Source organism: Poecilia latipinna, unplaced genomic scaffold (genome assembly GCF_001443285.1).
Source record: "Poecilia latipinna isolate Pla-1442-1.1 unplaced genomic scaffold, P_latipinna-1.0 Scaffold1201, whole genome shotgun sequence".
Classification (NCBI taxonomy): domain Eukaryota; kingdom Metazoa; phylum Chordata; class Actinopteri; order Cyprinodontiformes; family Poeciliidae; genus Poecilia; species Poecilia latipinna.
The window spans coordinates 70,733-86,817 of record NW_015113817.1 but is presented as its reverse complement, the minus strand read 5'-3'; the positions used below and the strand labels follow the sequence as shown (position 1 = coordinate 86,817).

General features: G+C 36.5%; 1 protein-coding gene across 1 annotated transcript; it reads left to right on the top strand.

Annotated features, from left to right (window-relative positions):
• Positions 1 to 43: 43 nt before the first annotated feature.
• limd2 (LIM domain containing 2) lies at positions 44 to 12,924 on the top strand. The gene is made up of 4 exons (XM_015053784.1): positions 44 to 251; positions 11,293 to 11,337; positions 12,371 to 12,507; positions 12,603 to 12,924. Exons 1-4 carry the CDS (start codon positions 249 to 251, stop codon positions 12,760 to 12,762), a joined length of 345 nt encoding a protein of 114 aa, XP_014909270.1. The 5' UTR covers positions 44 to 248; the 3' UTR covers positions 12,763 to 12,924.
• The last annotated feature ends 3,161 nt before the right edge of the window (positions 12,925 to 16,085 follow it).

Sequence of the window (16,085 nt, the reverse complement as noted above, 5' to 3'; positions counted from 1 at the left end):
AGAACGTGAACATGTCTGGAACAGATGCGAGCCAATAGCGTGCGACATCCTGCCGACGAAGAAAACGGTTGTATTGAAAACCGAGACGAGGAGCGGAGCAGAGGGTAGAAACTCGCCGGCAAGCAGGCTTAGCTCCAACGGCAAAACCCTACCAGACCACAAGAAGAAATTGGGGACAACATTTTGAGTCCAGTTTCTGAGCCAGTCGATTTCACTGTTAGCCGGGGCACCGCAGACAAGTAGCGCAGATGGTGAGTCCTGCTTTTTCTTCCTCTCTGTCCGTTGGTTTGCACCGTGTCTGCAGCCTCTTCTCTCTTTCTCTCTCCCTCTGAGGTGAGGTGATGATGCCTGTCCATTCTGAAATGATCCATCGTCCAGGATGCTGATTCTTATTAACATCTGTTTTTATTTAGTTCTAATTTCAGCGAAGTGTTTATCCTTGTTTGGCTTAGATTTAAATACCCCCCACCGGGGGTCTTTAAAATGCTAACAGTGCAACGTCCAATTGTAACGTCTGGTTCGCTAGCTTAAAGGCTAATTTATACATTAAAACGCTGTATTAAATAAGACATTTATAACACTTTTTTAGATGTGATTGCTGTTGTTTTTAATCTTATAAACAGTTAATCTAATCCCCTCCTTTCCATTTCCTGATTTGGAAACCGCTTTGTTGCCGAACATAGTGTTATTGTTTTGTTCTGTCAAGCGTAGCAGCACAGGGTTGTAACTGCCTTACAAATTAGGTGTTATAGCTGACATATTAATTCGTATCAGCTGGATCTCCTTCTATATCTAATAAATACATTAGAATATAGGTATATATGATGTTGGACAGCATGTCAGGGCCATTGTTTCTTGGATTATCTTTGGTATAATTTAATTTGAAAATAATTTCCATGCATACATGAGCAAGTATGAGTTTGAGTCAGGGTATCATAAAACATAAAATACAGCGCTAAAATGTCATTTATTTATATAAAAAGTGGCTAAAACATACATTTGCAATATGATCCAATTGTAAGGAGCAGTACCTGAAAAATTGGGAAAACTCCAGTCACATTTTTTGACATCCCACTAAAAGCACTTGGGTAGTTTTGTGTTTTAATATGTAACGTTTCAAACCATTGGTGTACCGTTAACAGTAAACAGCCTTTGCATATCGTAAAATTATTAATGACATCTGATATCCCCTATTACTGCATGACTCCACTTTAATCCGGCTTCTTATTTCTGTATGAAGGCATAATAAACATCCCACTAAGAGAGTTTCACTTCCTGTGTTATAAAGCAGTTTCTTTCAGCTGTCTGATCTTTCAAAGACACTTTTCATCCATGCGAGGCGCTACAGCCTGATCGGTTGTTAATTATTTTGCCAGCATATGGCTCCTAGGCCTAACTACACTAACTTTCATTTCCTGCCACAGTTCTCAGACTGTCTGATTTTCAGTATCTCAGAGGCACTGCTGCCTCTTGTTTTGGATAAATATCGGAATCTATGTCTCAGGTCTTATTTGTTCACCCAAAAAGCAGATGACAGATGGAGCTGTAGGCAATTGATGTACTAATTTTGGTTTGGTTTGACTTTATTGACTGTAGTGTAATAAAAGAATAGACAAAGTTATAGACAAACAATACATTTAAGACAAACGCAAACAAAATAAGAGTAGCACTACTTCAACATATTTTTACTCTAGTAAAAGTAAAAACTAACCACCCAAGAAAAAAAGTCGACTCGAGTACTGAGTAACTGATCAAATTATCAATCATTTAACATTTAAAAGTTACATAATCAGATGGACCAAAATATAAAGTTAAGTGTAAATTTTGGTATTTTATGAAAATGACAATAACAGTATAAGTTTTTGGTTAAAACATGTTTTTTTTTCACTCAGTTGGTAAAGAATCCAGACATTTTACTCAAATAAGAGTAGAAATACTTCATAACAGAATTACTCAAATAACAGTAAAAAGTACAGTGTAGTAAAAACACTCCTGAAAGTACATTTAAAAAAAAAAGTTACTCAAGTAAATGTAACTGAGTAAATGTAACTAGTTACTGCCCAACTCGGGTCTTAATTGAAATTATTAAAAGCACTAAAACATTAAAAAAAGACTTAGAGGTTCAAACCAAATGGATAGTTTGATTTGATGTTTGTATTTTCTTTAGAGTAAAACATATTTTTACTGAATTTCAGCTGTGAGTTTCCAGTTGACTCACGTCTTTCTGCACAGAAGAAGCCGCCGTTTCTATAAGGAGATGTTGTTGTGGTTTGTTTCTTCCATCATGGCGTCGGTAGGCCTGCATGAAAATGTTCTGCAGATAACCACATTCCTTCACTCTGATTTGTATCATTTGTTTCCATTTCCTGAGAAGATTCACGTGTATCCTGGGGATAAATCTGAAGTTTTAAATTAAAAATAGATTTTTTTAGGCTTCGTCTTCCATGTCATAATGTCATTTGAGCTCTTATTTTGTTGTTGGCTGAACCTGATACCGAGTCTCACATTTCTTTTGCTGTCAGGTACCGAACCCTTTGAACAGCTTGTTTAGAAACCTACACAGCATGTTTTATTTTCAATTATGACACGTTTTAAAATACAAATATTTACTGCAACATAGGGAATCACTTTAATAAGTAAGTGAAAGATTGTTTCTTGGTTCATCGTCTTTGTACCTTGTGTGGTTGGAATGAAAATCTTGCTGCGATTGCAAAGCAGATATTTGCATGCTAGTTGTGTTTTAGTTTGTTTCCAGGGCTGGATGAGACATGCTCCACTGAAGAATTTGATTGTGAAATATTTCATTTTCTCCCCTCTGTGATAGCATCTGATCAGCTGTAGAAGTTTCGTAAGCCACCTTAAATCAAGTTGCAGAAGCAAAGCTGCAAGATGCTGCATGTTTTTAAAGCATCCAGTCGGCCTTTGGTTATGTTTATTAAAATATCAAACAGAAAAAATAGAAACCAGCATTTGTCTTTGATCTTTTTTCTTATTTCAAAGGTGCCATATTTTGTGTTTCAGCCAAGAACAGATATTTGTATTTATTTATTCATCAGAGCATCTTAAGTCGTTTCACAGAAACGTTTTTTAAAAAAAGGGAAGTAAACTTTCTGCATTGTCAAATATCACAAGCTGCTTACTTTCCTGCTGAAAAGCCAGTGTCACTTTCTCTGCACGCTATTTCTCAGAATTGCTCCATGCAAATAGGATTGAAATGAGAACTGTGCTTCATTTCGTTGTTTATTTTCTGCTTTTTCTCCATGAAGGTTTGGCCAAAATCATTTTTAAGAAGGTTCTAATCAGCTTTTGTTGAGGAAAATTGACATTTAAGACAAGCTTTAGACACGGTTTGTCTGAAAAAGTTTTAAAAAGTTACGAATTTAAGAAAAATGTAGGTATGGAAAAATATTACATCCAGTCTGGATTGTTTTTGAGGACAAATATTGAACCTTTTGCTCTTGTACTTTTAAAAACGAGTTAAAAAGTGTTGAGTGTGGAAATATGTGATGAAATTTTAAAATTTTTTCCCTACTCAAAACCCAATGACTTGACTCCGATCAAACGTGCTATTGCTACATTAAAGCTAACTCATGAAAGTAAAGAAGAAGGAAGATAAAATGGCTGCTTTATTCTTGAGCTCTGAACTTCCCCACTCTCATTTTTACATGTAACCAAATAGTCGATTTGGGTTGAATGGATGACCTACATCAACAATCCCTCCAGGATTTTGCTATTGTTTTTGCTAGTTCAGAAATATTTGTAAAGAATTTCATGATGTTTCTTTCTTTAAATCCCTTCCACAAAGATGAGAAAGAAATAACAAGCAAACAGATGGGAGGCACAAACATTTTTATTAATTGAAGAACTGAAATTGCTCCCCTTTTGTTACTTGACATCAAATGAGGCTGAGGTAGCAGAAGTAAGAAATACTGCCACCTGCAGGTGGGAGTTAGCAGTCAGTTAAAGGGGCAGTGTTGTGTAAAATGTAATATTTTGAGCTTTACATTATGTTATAATGTCACTCCCTCATCAAAAGCAAACATGGAGTGTTGCTGTATTCCTATAATCTCCATGGCAACCAGTAGGCTGTGTAAGACGCCTGGGTGGACCTAGCTCCCCCTCCGAGGCACAGCTCCTCCTCTGAGCTCCTCCTCTGAGCGTCCCCCAATCAGCTCCTTCAGACTAGCCAGCAGCAATTAGCAAACATCAGCTGAGCTTGTTAGAGGAGCTTCTTCTCAGTGCAGCGCTGGTAGAAACGTTGTTAAAGGGTTAATAAAGGAGCCATGTTGTGATGACTTCCTGAAGGTGGAGTTTTTAAAAGGATAGAGGCCCAATTTCAAGGTGTTTAATTATGTATTATATTTTGTATATATAGCATTGTTATTACAAATAAAATGATCTGTTTAATTATGCTATAAAATGGCACAATGTGCCTGGAAAATGCATCGTACTGCCCCTTTAAATCCAATGATTTTTGCCAATTTTTGAGCAAAATTTGCAATAAGCTCACAATTATGAGAATCCAAAAGAGAAACGGTCCAAACAGAGTGCGGGTGGGATGAAAATTAACTTCATGCGGTTCTGTTTTGAAATAAAAACACTCGACAATTTCCTTAAGTTAAAATACAGATGTTATTATACAGAAATTATTAGAATATATTAGCTTGATTCTATTTTTAATTCAACTGTCTTTTATTTTTTGAAAAGACAGTTGGCCCTCTTAATACAAGAGAAACATTACATTTTATGAAAATGGATGCTTATCAATTAATCATTGGTCGATCAATAATATCAATCAACTCTGGATTAACTCATTAATCGATAACTTTGGACATTTCCAGACAGTAAACAATCAGCATAACCTTTTTTAAGAAATTGTTCTCGAGTTTTATCTGTGAGTTACTAAAAGCACGACGTTCTGTTATTTGGCAGCTTATTATCTCATAATTACGTGGCTCCTGAAGCTCTTCCTCGTCAGACAGGAAGTCAAAACGAGACGTGTCCACTGAGTCAGTGAGACATGACATGCAGACATGGCGATGGATGCCACCCGGTGCAGAAACATGCCCCGTCACTTTCTGGGTCCAGCAGGAAGTTCAGCTGGGGAAGTGAAATAGTGGCTGACCAGACGTTTCACCATGTTGCTAGATGTGATTACTCTGCAGACTGGAGAGCTGAATCCTGAACTAAACCTCTCTCAATGAGTCCAATTCATACAAGTTTAATCAGTTTTTGCAGCTGGCTAATCAGCATCAAGTTTTACTTTCTGGAAACTTCATACCAGTTGGGAGTATTTTCCCAGGCTTCTTGTCTCGGTCTCTAAATGTTTAGTTATTGATTTATATTTGTCTTCTTTTCCAGCAAAGTGATTTAGGAGATCCAAAACGAAAACACACAAAAGCAGATATGAAATCTGCAGTAACTCTTGGCTCCGAACAGGAAAATATTCTCCGCTGAGTTTAGCTTTAAGACAAACTTCTGGACAGCTGTTTCATTGAATTGAGCTGTTTGTGTTCAAGCTACTGTCACAATGATTATACAATGATTGCGTTTCTAAAAATAAGGAACAGGAGAGTGAATGTTTGGATGGCTGACAGAGTACATTTTTAACATTCAAGCTTCCTTAAAAGGGCCCTGCAGCAGTGAGTCATCCTACGGTGTGCATTCAGAGATAATCTGATGTGAAATACCTGTTTTTTTCCAGTCAGTCAGCAGTTTAAATGTAAAGATGGTTTGTCTTTGTAGTACTTGCATGACCTGGCTTGAAGGATTGTGTTTGCACAAGAAGGAACCTCTAGCTTTAGTCCATGCCATCTTTAGCTGTATCTTTAAATTCTTTCCCTGAAAAAAAAAAAAAAAAAAAAGAGTAGGATTTACGACTTTTCCAATCCAGACATGTCATTCAGTGGGAGCTGGAGGCTGCAGTCATCCATCCTAGGCCCGTATTTAGAGCAGCTGCTGCTGCTTAGATAAGAAGATTTATACCTGTTAGCATTTATGCAGTTCATTTAACATTTAGGGTGCATTCACACCAGCTTTTTTTGGTGCGTTTTAACTTGAATTGGACCAAAAAAGCGAACTTTGGTCCACCTACAAACCTCAATCTCAGTTCAGTTGAAGTGAACTCTGGTGCGGTTCGAATGTATTTGTGAATGCCAAGCGGACTAAAGCGGGTAAATGCAACCAAGACAAACTACAGAGTCTAGGGCTAGAGTGAGAAATGGCTTGTGTTTGTTACCAAACAAGGAAGATTCAGTCATGTCTTCTTCTGAAGGTTTCGTGTCGTGTCCTTCAGTGGTTCTTGGTGCAGCGCCCCCACAGGCGAGGAGGGGAAGTGTTTTTGTTTTTTTTTTCTAGGGGTTTGGTTTGTTTGACTCAGTGCAGTGTGAAAAGGAACTGCAGCAACTGGAAATGTAACAAATGTTGCAACTTTAGTCCTCAGCTTAACTGAGTCTACTGAACTACCAAGTGTAAAAATACCTTGGTTATTTTTCAGTAAAAAACACAGCTTGGTTCCTCACATTTGTGATATTCCTGAAGTGCCTAATCTTTGTTTTGCAAACTTTGCACAGTTCATGTCAAGCCTGGACACCCTGGGCATTCAGTAAAAATCAAAATGAGTCGAAATGTTTTGCCTTCAACAAAGACGAGACCGGTTGAATCGCTCTTTCTCTTTCCATTTCCATTTCCTTTTTGTTTTGGTGCCAGTACCAACTGCTTGGCGACGTCAGGACGTCCAGCATCGTCACAAAATGGAGACCAAAAGCCAGAAAATTTGTTTTATTTATTTAAACCGATTTTGGGACATTTTATATTGATTCTGAATCGCAACAAATTAGATTTGTGATTCTTGGAAAATGGATATGTGTCCATTTTGAAGAGAAATGGCCTCTGTGTTCTGCCATATTCATTGCCCAGTGAAACATGGATATTAGTTAAATGTTTGTGGACTTATTTAACTTAAATAAGCTAAATAAATGCAGTAACATTAACTAAAGGTTGGTACCAAGCTACTGCAGAACAAGAACCACGCTCTGTATTTTACAGGGTTTTGCTCCTCCTTACTGAAGTTGCAATATATTCACTGCAAAAGTTAATAAAAAAGTGCCAATAGAACAAGCACTTTTCTTATTAACTTTTTTATTTTATTTACTTAAAACTAGTCTCTATATCTTGCTGAAAAGTTACTTATAAGTTACTTTGTCTTATTTCAAGTTTACCTAGATATTTGCACTAGAAATTAGACCAAAAATACTTGGCAAGATTTTGTGTTTTTGCATTGTTTCACATCTACTTTCTTGAGTTGGAGTGAAATGCTTTTGCACATTTTCACAGTTTCTGGTTTCTTTACTTGATTATCAGTTGGGGAAACACCCTCAGTCATGTCTAGTTTGTTTAATGCACAGCAGTGACTAAGAAGTGAGATGAAGCGGCCTCCTAAATGTTGAACATAAATCTCAAAGCAGATACCCAGAAGCTCCGTTAAAGAGAACAGAGGAACCTGTTGTAATCAATCCCCTCGGCCCCGGGGTGTGTTTCACACAAACACACGCTGGCTGGCATGTGGAGGTGAGATTACAGCCCAAGCGGAGGCTCAGAGAGAGGAATTGATGCAGTGAGCTAAGAGTTGAAGCTCTTTTGCAAGACGATTTGAGCTGAAAGTGCTCCTTGTTTGGTAAGATAACCAGACTCCAGCTGGCTGAAGTTTCTCACACACAGCTAAAACAGTGCTGGTTCAGAGAGGATTAGTTCCACTATAAAACCTCTTTATGAACACTTAGTTTTTTGCTCACAGAGGGTTTTCATTTCCCCTTAAGTTATTGAGGCCACATTGATTGGTATCATGCGAACCATTAGTTTTCTTCAACCTTTTTTTGCGGTGAAACTTGGGAAGTAATTGTCAGCAGACAATTACCAGTGAGAATAAGACTGCAACTGGGTTACTTTTCTCGTTGTCTGCAGGACAGGAGAAACAGATGTGTCGTAACAAGTTCCTGCCACATTTGAGCAGTTTGAGGAAACTGAGGCTTATGTACATATATGGCAAAGACAGACCAAGATGGCACATGCAAATCTAAATACATGTTAGATGAATGTGAAAAATATAAGTTTGATAACAGTCGATTTTCCTTTTATGGCTGCAATTACAAGATTTTACTGCAGCTCTCCTGTGAAGAAGCTATACCTCTCCTGCAAAAACTTTAAATTTAAGCTTAATTTTCAACAGTTTCTGGAGAAGATCAAAGTCTTTTTCGTTCAGCATGTGTACAACAACCACAGGAAGTGGTGCAGCATGCAGTGTGCTTGATAATCAGAACGCATTAGCTGTCTGAAAGCTAGCAGCAACATAATGACTGCTCTCAGGAGGAACCGAGGATGAGGAGGACATGCTTGACTGTTGCGATGTGATTGCATCTACAGGAAGATGCATGGCTTCACTGTTAATTAACTAATCGCTACAAAAACATGTCATCCGGTTGTCCTGAGTGCAGGCAACACCCTTTGTTTTCCTGTCTGTTTGTGAAGTGTTTCATCAATAAAGTTACGTCAAAATGTCTTGCACATTGTTGAGTTAGGATAACAGCTGAGACTGGTGCAAAATATGATGCTAAAATGTTTCCGGTATAGATTCCTTTAACACGAATGACTGATGTGTCTGGTTAGTTATACTCAAACGATTAATCGTGAATAATCAATTATTGAAATAATCATCAACTAATTTAGTAATCGATTAATCGTTTAAAGGATACAGACTTTAAAACGACCTTTAACTAAAAAAAAAACGATATAGTCAGAGCATTAATTAAGCTAAAACTCTACAAAAATAAACAAATGTTGCATTTAAAATGAAAAACATTTTGTAGTAAATATGTTCAGGCGGCATTTTTAATTTTACCTGGTTCATTAAATCTCCTATTAATGACCTTTTGCTATCCATTTATTAATGAAAAAATAATCACAAGATTGGTAGATGGTATTTTTGTTGCTGTAGATGCGACCTTTGATACAAATGATCAACCATTAAGGAAAGTAATTAACTAGCATAATGGCTACCAGTGACCTACTGAACTCAGTATGCAAGCATTACTTAAACTGACTTGCTCCATTAAGTATGCTAAACCTAGCTAATAATTAAAAAAATTGATAAAATGCTAATTTTAGCAATTAGGCTATTGTTAGCATGGGGCTATTACTAGCATTTCGAGTGACTAGCATGTTGACACTACCATTTGGATGTGAAATATCACTAGCTTATTCACTTACTGCATTAAGTAAGCTAATAAATTAAAAATTAGATAAAAATTAGACACTACCATTTGGATGGTGGCTATAACTAGCATGTTGGCACTACCAGTTTGATACGGTTTACCACTAGCATGTTGGTGAACATTGGCTCCATTTGTTATGCAAATATTAATCTGTAAAATTATGCTGCAGCTCTTACCATGTGCATCTGTTACTAGCCTCAAACTCCCATTTTTACACATTGATCTCCAGCCAAACTTACATAAGAAGCTTTTAGAAAGGTTTCCAGTGGACTTTCCCCTTCTTCCTCAACAGAAGCTGCCAGTTTTTGCTCCTACTGAGCTTTTTCTGCGGCAGCCGTTCAGTCCATTTCTGTTTATTATCTGCTTTAGTTGTGATCGTTGCTAAAATTTCACCTGATTGATGGAAACGTCTTGAATAAGGACGTTAAAATACCAACTTACAGAAACAGTGTGGTAAATGCTTCTCTATATCAATCACGAACCATTGAACTGTGGCTCAGTTTTATCAATAAATTAACTCTTTTGGTGTTTGAAGATTTAATTTTTGGAAAATCTGGATTTTTTTTTTAGTTTCCATAGTTACGAGTGATGTAGGTCCACCCAAGGCCGCCATCTTGTATGACAAACGCGTTTGACAGCTTCCACTTATTTATTGGGGCTCTTGTAGAGCTAGGCTACAATATAATTTTAATTTAAATAACAAGAATAAAGTCAGAAAATTGCCAGAATAAAGCTGTAGGAGACTGAAGTAGTAATTTCATGAGAACTTCAATGTGAAAAATAGTAAAAAAAGAATTAAATGAGGGAAGTTGAACATCTTGTGAACTTATACTTTGGTATAAGCTTTACAGATAAAGAAACACTTCTTCAACACATCAGTATCAAATTACTATCAGTAGCACAACTATTTCTTCTTTTTTGTATGTTTTTTTTTCATTAAAACAACTTCCTTTTCTTAATTTTAATATGTTTTTGTGGTAAAAATGCATGTTTTCTTGCCTATATTATCGCTACATTTTGATAGTTTTAACAAAAATTAGCCTGACCCTAATACTCCATCATATGATTCACAGAAGGGATTATTAAAATAAGACACTTTAAAAATATATTTTCTGTCATTTGTAATTTCCAGAGGCGGGGAGAGTAGCACTGCTTCAACATATTTTTACTCAAGTAAAAGTAACAAGAAATTACTCAATTAAGAGTAAAAAAAGTATCTGGTCAAAAAACTGATCAAATTATCAATAATTTAATATTTAAAAATTACATCACTAGATGGACCAAAATATAAAGTTAAGTGGAAACTTTGGTATTTTAATAATCAAAATGATGATAATTCATATAAGTAACAAAAAATATTTTTTTCCACATATTTTTTTTAAATAAAAAACTGATTAAATGTAAAGAAAAACTACAGGTCTGTGTCTGCTGAATGTTTGGTTAAAAACATTCAATGGGGAGAAAATCCAGAAATTTTACTCAAGTAAGAGTAGAAATACTTCTTAATAAAATTACTGAAGTAAAAGTAAAAAGTACAGCGTAGTAAAAATACTAATAAAAGTACATTTTTCCAAAAACTTCCTGAAGAAAATATGACCAGTTACTACCAAACTCTGGTCATTTCTTTAGAAACACAATTTAGAAAAGAAAGTGATTTTAAAAATTAAAAACATTGAATCTGGAATGAAAAAAATCAGACATTTAGTTTTTAAGCCGTACATTAAGCTGATAAATCTCGTAATGAGATGAGAAAAGCTGATTTTCAGGCCTCGGTGCAGACAGGAGGCACCTGATCCTCTCCCCGGGGTGCAGAGAGACAGATGGAGCAAAATCAAACCGGGGGGAGAGAAACAGATCAGACTCATGACACAAACACACTGGTAAAGGTAGAAAAACCGCTCTGTAGACCATTAATCCAATCATCTTCTGCCATTTATAATGAATTTGTAGATACATCGAAGCTTTGGGGTGTTTTAAAATATTAGCTGAAATAACAAATATGTTTTTTTCTTGTTTTTTTCAGGACACCAGAACCAACACTGAAGATAAATCTGTCCAGCGATCGAAGGTAACCAGCCGGTGATGCCTTCACTGCTCTCTGCTTCTTTTGTTTTTCTGGTTTGTGACATTTTCCAAACTCGTCACATGAACATGGAGATAAAACACTAAACCCACAGAAACTGGCAAATCTGGACAGAAAAGTCAACATAAATTTATTTATATAGCACATTTAACAGTTTTAGTAATCAGTTATTCTGACGATTAATTGATTAACCAGATAAAAGAAATTGGCACGTTCTGCAGATTTTTCATTTAACCACTTAAGCTTATTTTATACAATATTAGAAATGCATCTATTTCTAAACACTTTTTTTGCCTAAAATTAAATAAATTAGCATTTCTTTTGTGTACAATTTATTATTTTTAGCAAAGGATGCATCTACAGCTAAAACAAAAAAAAAAAAACATCAACATAGAAAACGGTGCTAAACAGGATCATTTTCACCAGGTGAATTTGAACCAGGTGAAGCTAAAACTCTTGAGGCGTTCTGTTTAGAACATATTTACAGAAAAAGGTTTTTCTGTAAACCTTTTCTGAGTCTGGATGCTCTAAATTTAGAACTAACCAGATATATGAGTCATTCCTCTTAACCTGTCATTCACAACGAGAGGACCCAGATTTGGGTCCTCTCGTTGTGAATGACAACCTGTGAATGACAGGTTAAAGGGAGTTATTAATCGATTAATCACGATTAATCTGATTAATTGTTTTAGCCCTAAGCTCTTTTAAAACAACAGCTGTTGACCAAAGTCCTGCACATTTAATCTCCCTATGTGTTCAAATACTGACCACACTATGATGTCATTGTGCTTCCCAACATTTCACCAAACAGACTCGATTTTTCCCGTCTTTGCTGTCTCTGTTACTGATGTATAAACAATCTACAAGAAACAAACAGACATTTCTCAGCCTGGTGGGGGCGCAAGTAAAGCCTGGTGGCCCGCCAGGCTTCTGATACACTGAGGGAAACCCTGCAGTATTTATACTTTCTCACTGCACTGCGTGGCGCTCCCATTAAATTATATCTTGATGTGTTCAGTCTTTCAGCTTTAAGACCCAAAAGGAAGTGTGTGCAACATGTGAGAAGACAGTCTACCCGATGGAGAGATTGGTTGCCAACAACCTGGTTTTCCATTCAGCGTGCTTCTGCTGCAAGCACTGCAAAGCCAAGCTGAGGTGAATAATGCGCTTGGCTTTCTTTGTTTTCTTCGGTTATATGATTCCTTCCTTCAGCTTCCTTTGTAACTCTGTGATCCCGTCCTGCTCCGCAGCCTCGGCTCCTTCGCAGCTCTTCAGGGCGAGTTTTACTGCAAGCCCCACTTCCAGCAGCTTTTCAAAAGCAAAGGCAACTACGACGAGGGTTTCGGACGCAAGCAGCACAAAGAGCTCTGGGCTTCCAAGGAGTCGGACACCATCACAAAGTCGCCATGATCACACCTGCCTTTTTTTTTTCTTTTTTTTTTTTTTTTTGTCCTTTTGAACACCTCCAGCATGTTTTGCGATGAACACATGCCTCATTATGCTGGGCAGTTAATTTGACCACGCGCTTTTTTAAAAAACGCCATCTGAACAGAAACATGCACAAACTGCTTAGAAAAGACCCATAGCATCAAAACATCTGGAGATTTTAATTGACTATTATTTTACACCTTTATTTTCCTCTTTCCTCTGGAATTGATAGTTGATTGTGACCAAATTTGTTCCCTGCACTAAAAAAGACCCACACAAATTCTTACCAAGTATTTTTGGTCTAGTTTGTAATGCAAATATCTTAGTTCATATGAAATAACGACAATTAACTTACAAGTAACATTTCAGCAAGAAATAAGAGCCAATAATTCCTTAATATTGATGAAAATCTACTAGTTCTATTGGCAGATTATTTTACTTAAAGTGAAATAAACTGCCAGTGGAACTCAAACTGGGTTGCTAGGTAACGGGGCTGGGCTTGGCTGGGGTTGCTAGGTAACGGCACCAGTGGAACATGCACTCTTTAATCAATATTAAGGAATTATTGACTTAAAACAAGCTCTTATTTCTTGCTGAAAAGTTGTTGGTAAGTTAGTTTTGTCTTATTTCAAGTTTACTAAGATATTTGCACTACAATCTAAACCAAAATCACTTGGTAAGGTTTTGTGTTTTTGCAGTGTAAAATGGGGAGCGCATCAAAAACGTTTCTTTTTCTTCTCATAATAAAAAGGAATGATAATAATTTGCACCATTTTTTTGAGTATTCTACCACATCCTCAGGCATTTCAGAAGAGTTTCAGAGCAACAATGTTTCAAACAGAGCATGCACTCAGGTCAGTTTTTACCCAATAAGATCGATGCATAGTTTCAATAATCCCTCGCTGTGGTACGCTGTTACAGGTTTATTCAGGAACAAACAGGGTACAGAGTACTGTATAACAACCGCACACATCGGCAACAGCTCACCTCATGTTTTACTTTTTATTATTAATATTCAATTCATCCGCTTCTTGTTTTTGAATTCCCTCTCTCAGTCTTATCCTTGCATGTTAGCACGACTGGGTCTTAATAGCCTTACCTTTAAACTGTAATTACGTCTTGTGTTGTGAACGGTTTTGTTTCATCAGTGCATGCACTGCAAAAACACAAAATCTTACAGAGTAATTTTGGTTGAGTTACTAGTGCTTGAAATAAGACAAAACTGACTTACAAGTATCTTTTAAGGAACTCATAGGAGCTTGTTTTAAGTTTATAATTCCTTAACGTTGATGAAAAAGTGCCAGTTTTCACCAGCAACTAGCTAATTGACAGATTATTTGTCTTATAATATGAGGAAAATGCTTTATTGTAGTTTAAATAATCTGCCAGTAGAACTAGTGCTTTTAAAATTAATATTAAGGAATTACTGACTTAAAATAAGCTCCCATATCTTGCTGAGAAGTTACTTGTAAGTTAGTTTTGTCTTATTTCCATTTTACTAAGATATTTGCGCTAGAAACTCACCCAAAATTACTTGGTAAGCTTTTGTGTTTTTGCAGTGTAGCAGCCCGTTTCTGTACTTTTATTATCGGAATATGAAATAATTTCTGAAACCTGTGTTTTGTATGCTATCTGTACATAGAGCCGTGGTTTGTGACTGTTGAGCGTTTCCCTCCTTCTCCATCTTGCTGTACTCTCACTTTGCACAAGCAAACACAATTACCAAACATGATATTGAAAATCACGACGGAAACTGAGGCCTTGTCTGCTTATATGTGACAACAGACAAGAAAATGTTGCTCCTCTGTTGTTTGAGGCATGTTAGTCATTGATAAGTCTTGTGAAGATTGTGATTGTTAATCCGAAATTCTTAAAGAATTAGTCTACTCGATGTTTTTGATTCATAAAGATGTGGATGAAACCTTTTTGGGTAAGAGATGAAGCATCTTTGAGAAATTGTGTGGCATTCATACCACTAGATAGTCATCATTTACATCCCAAAAAAAGGTGGATAATATTCACTTTTGTATTATTGCCTTTCTCTTCATACTTTCTGTTGCATACCAAGCAGTTACGCAAGTGGACCTATTCTCAAAAGGCTCGTTTTGCAGTTTTCATGCTTACAAACCCCATTGCAGAGCTCCCTCTGCTGGAGAAAGCTTGTCAGTGAAAGAGGGCCCTGTGAGTAATTTGCCTAAGAACCTAACAGCCTTTTTCAATATGTTGCCTCGGTCTGCAGTGCTTTTTATTCAAAACTCCCAAGAGAATCTAGTTAATCGACGTCGCCATGTTTATATTCCACCAATTAAACATCTAATTTCCTAAAATGTGTGAATATTGCTGACACTTGAATGACACAAAGTTCGTTTTGTGACTGAAAGTTTACTGTGAAACTGAGCATGCTGTGCGGAAAAGAGAAAGAGAGTCAAGCCTTAGGAATAAGTAGTTCACCTGATTGTGTTTTAACAAGATTCCCATAAGAAGTTCATGTTTTTTTGTTATGTTTTTTTTGTTTAGAGCACGTGTCAAACTCGAGGCCCGGGGGCCAAATCCGGCAAGAGAACAGTGTGCTTAAACATTATTTTACCAATTAATTCAAATCTGGCTTTATCTATTTTCTGCCAGATTACATCAATCAGTCCCTCCAGTTTCTTGCAAATTATTGTGGAAATTCACTCAAAATGAACAAATCCCTAAACTTTTTCACACATAATTACGAGTTTATTGAAGATTTTTCACAAAAACATTTGGGTTTCAGTGGCGCTCTCTTTCTTACTTGTACTAAACAGCTGCCTCAGTCTTAATAATAATAATCTGAATAATAATAATAATTAACAATAATAATCTTAATAACCTTAATAATCTGACATCAGTCAGATTATAGAAATTTAAAAAATTACATTTATCGTCACAAATTAATACCAATTAACTCTTTGATTGGAACAAACAAATGTGAAACCCTGGACGGACTGAAAAGATGTTCAATGTTGTTTAATTTTAAGAATTAATTAATATTTTGACTGGTTTTATCAATGCATTCTGGGACAGCCGGGCCTTTCAGAACACTGGTGATCTTGATTTGACCCAAGACGAAGATGAGTTTGACACCGCTGCTTTAATAAGATCCCTGCACCCAACCAGCAGCCGTCATTTTTATCCACATTTCCACAGCCAAACGTTTTTCCTCTTACAGTTCCTACGATTTCAACGCTTTAAAATCAAGTGACTTGTTTTTAGAAATGCTGTTTCTGTCATCCTCTGCAGTTTGCCAAGGTACAACAGCAGAATCTGTGAACTGCACACCT

Excerpts from the sequence above, each read along its gene's own strand:
- limd2 (XM_015053784.1), top strand. Across the intron at positions 11,338-12,370 it reads AATCTGTCCAGCGATCGAAG|TCTTTCAGCTTTAAGACCCA; the intron begins GTAACCAGCCGG and ends TGATGTGTTCAG. Across the intron at positions 12,508-12,602 it reads CACTGCAAAGCCAAGCTGAG|CCTCGGCTCCTTCGCAGCTC; the intron begins GTGAATAATGCG and ends CCTGCTCCGCAG.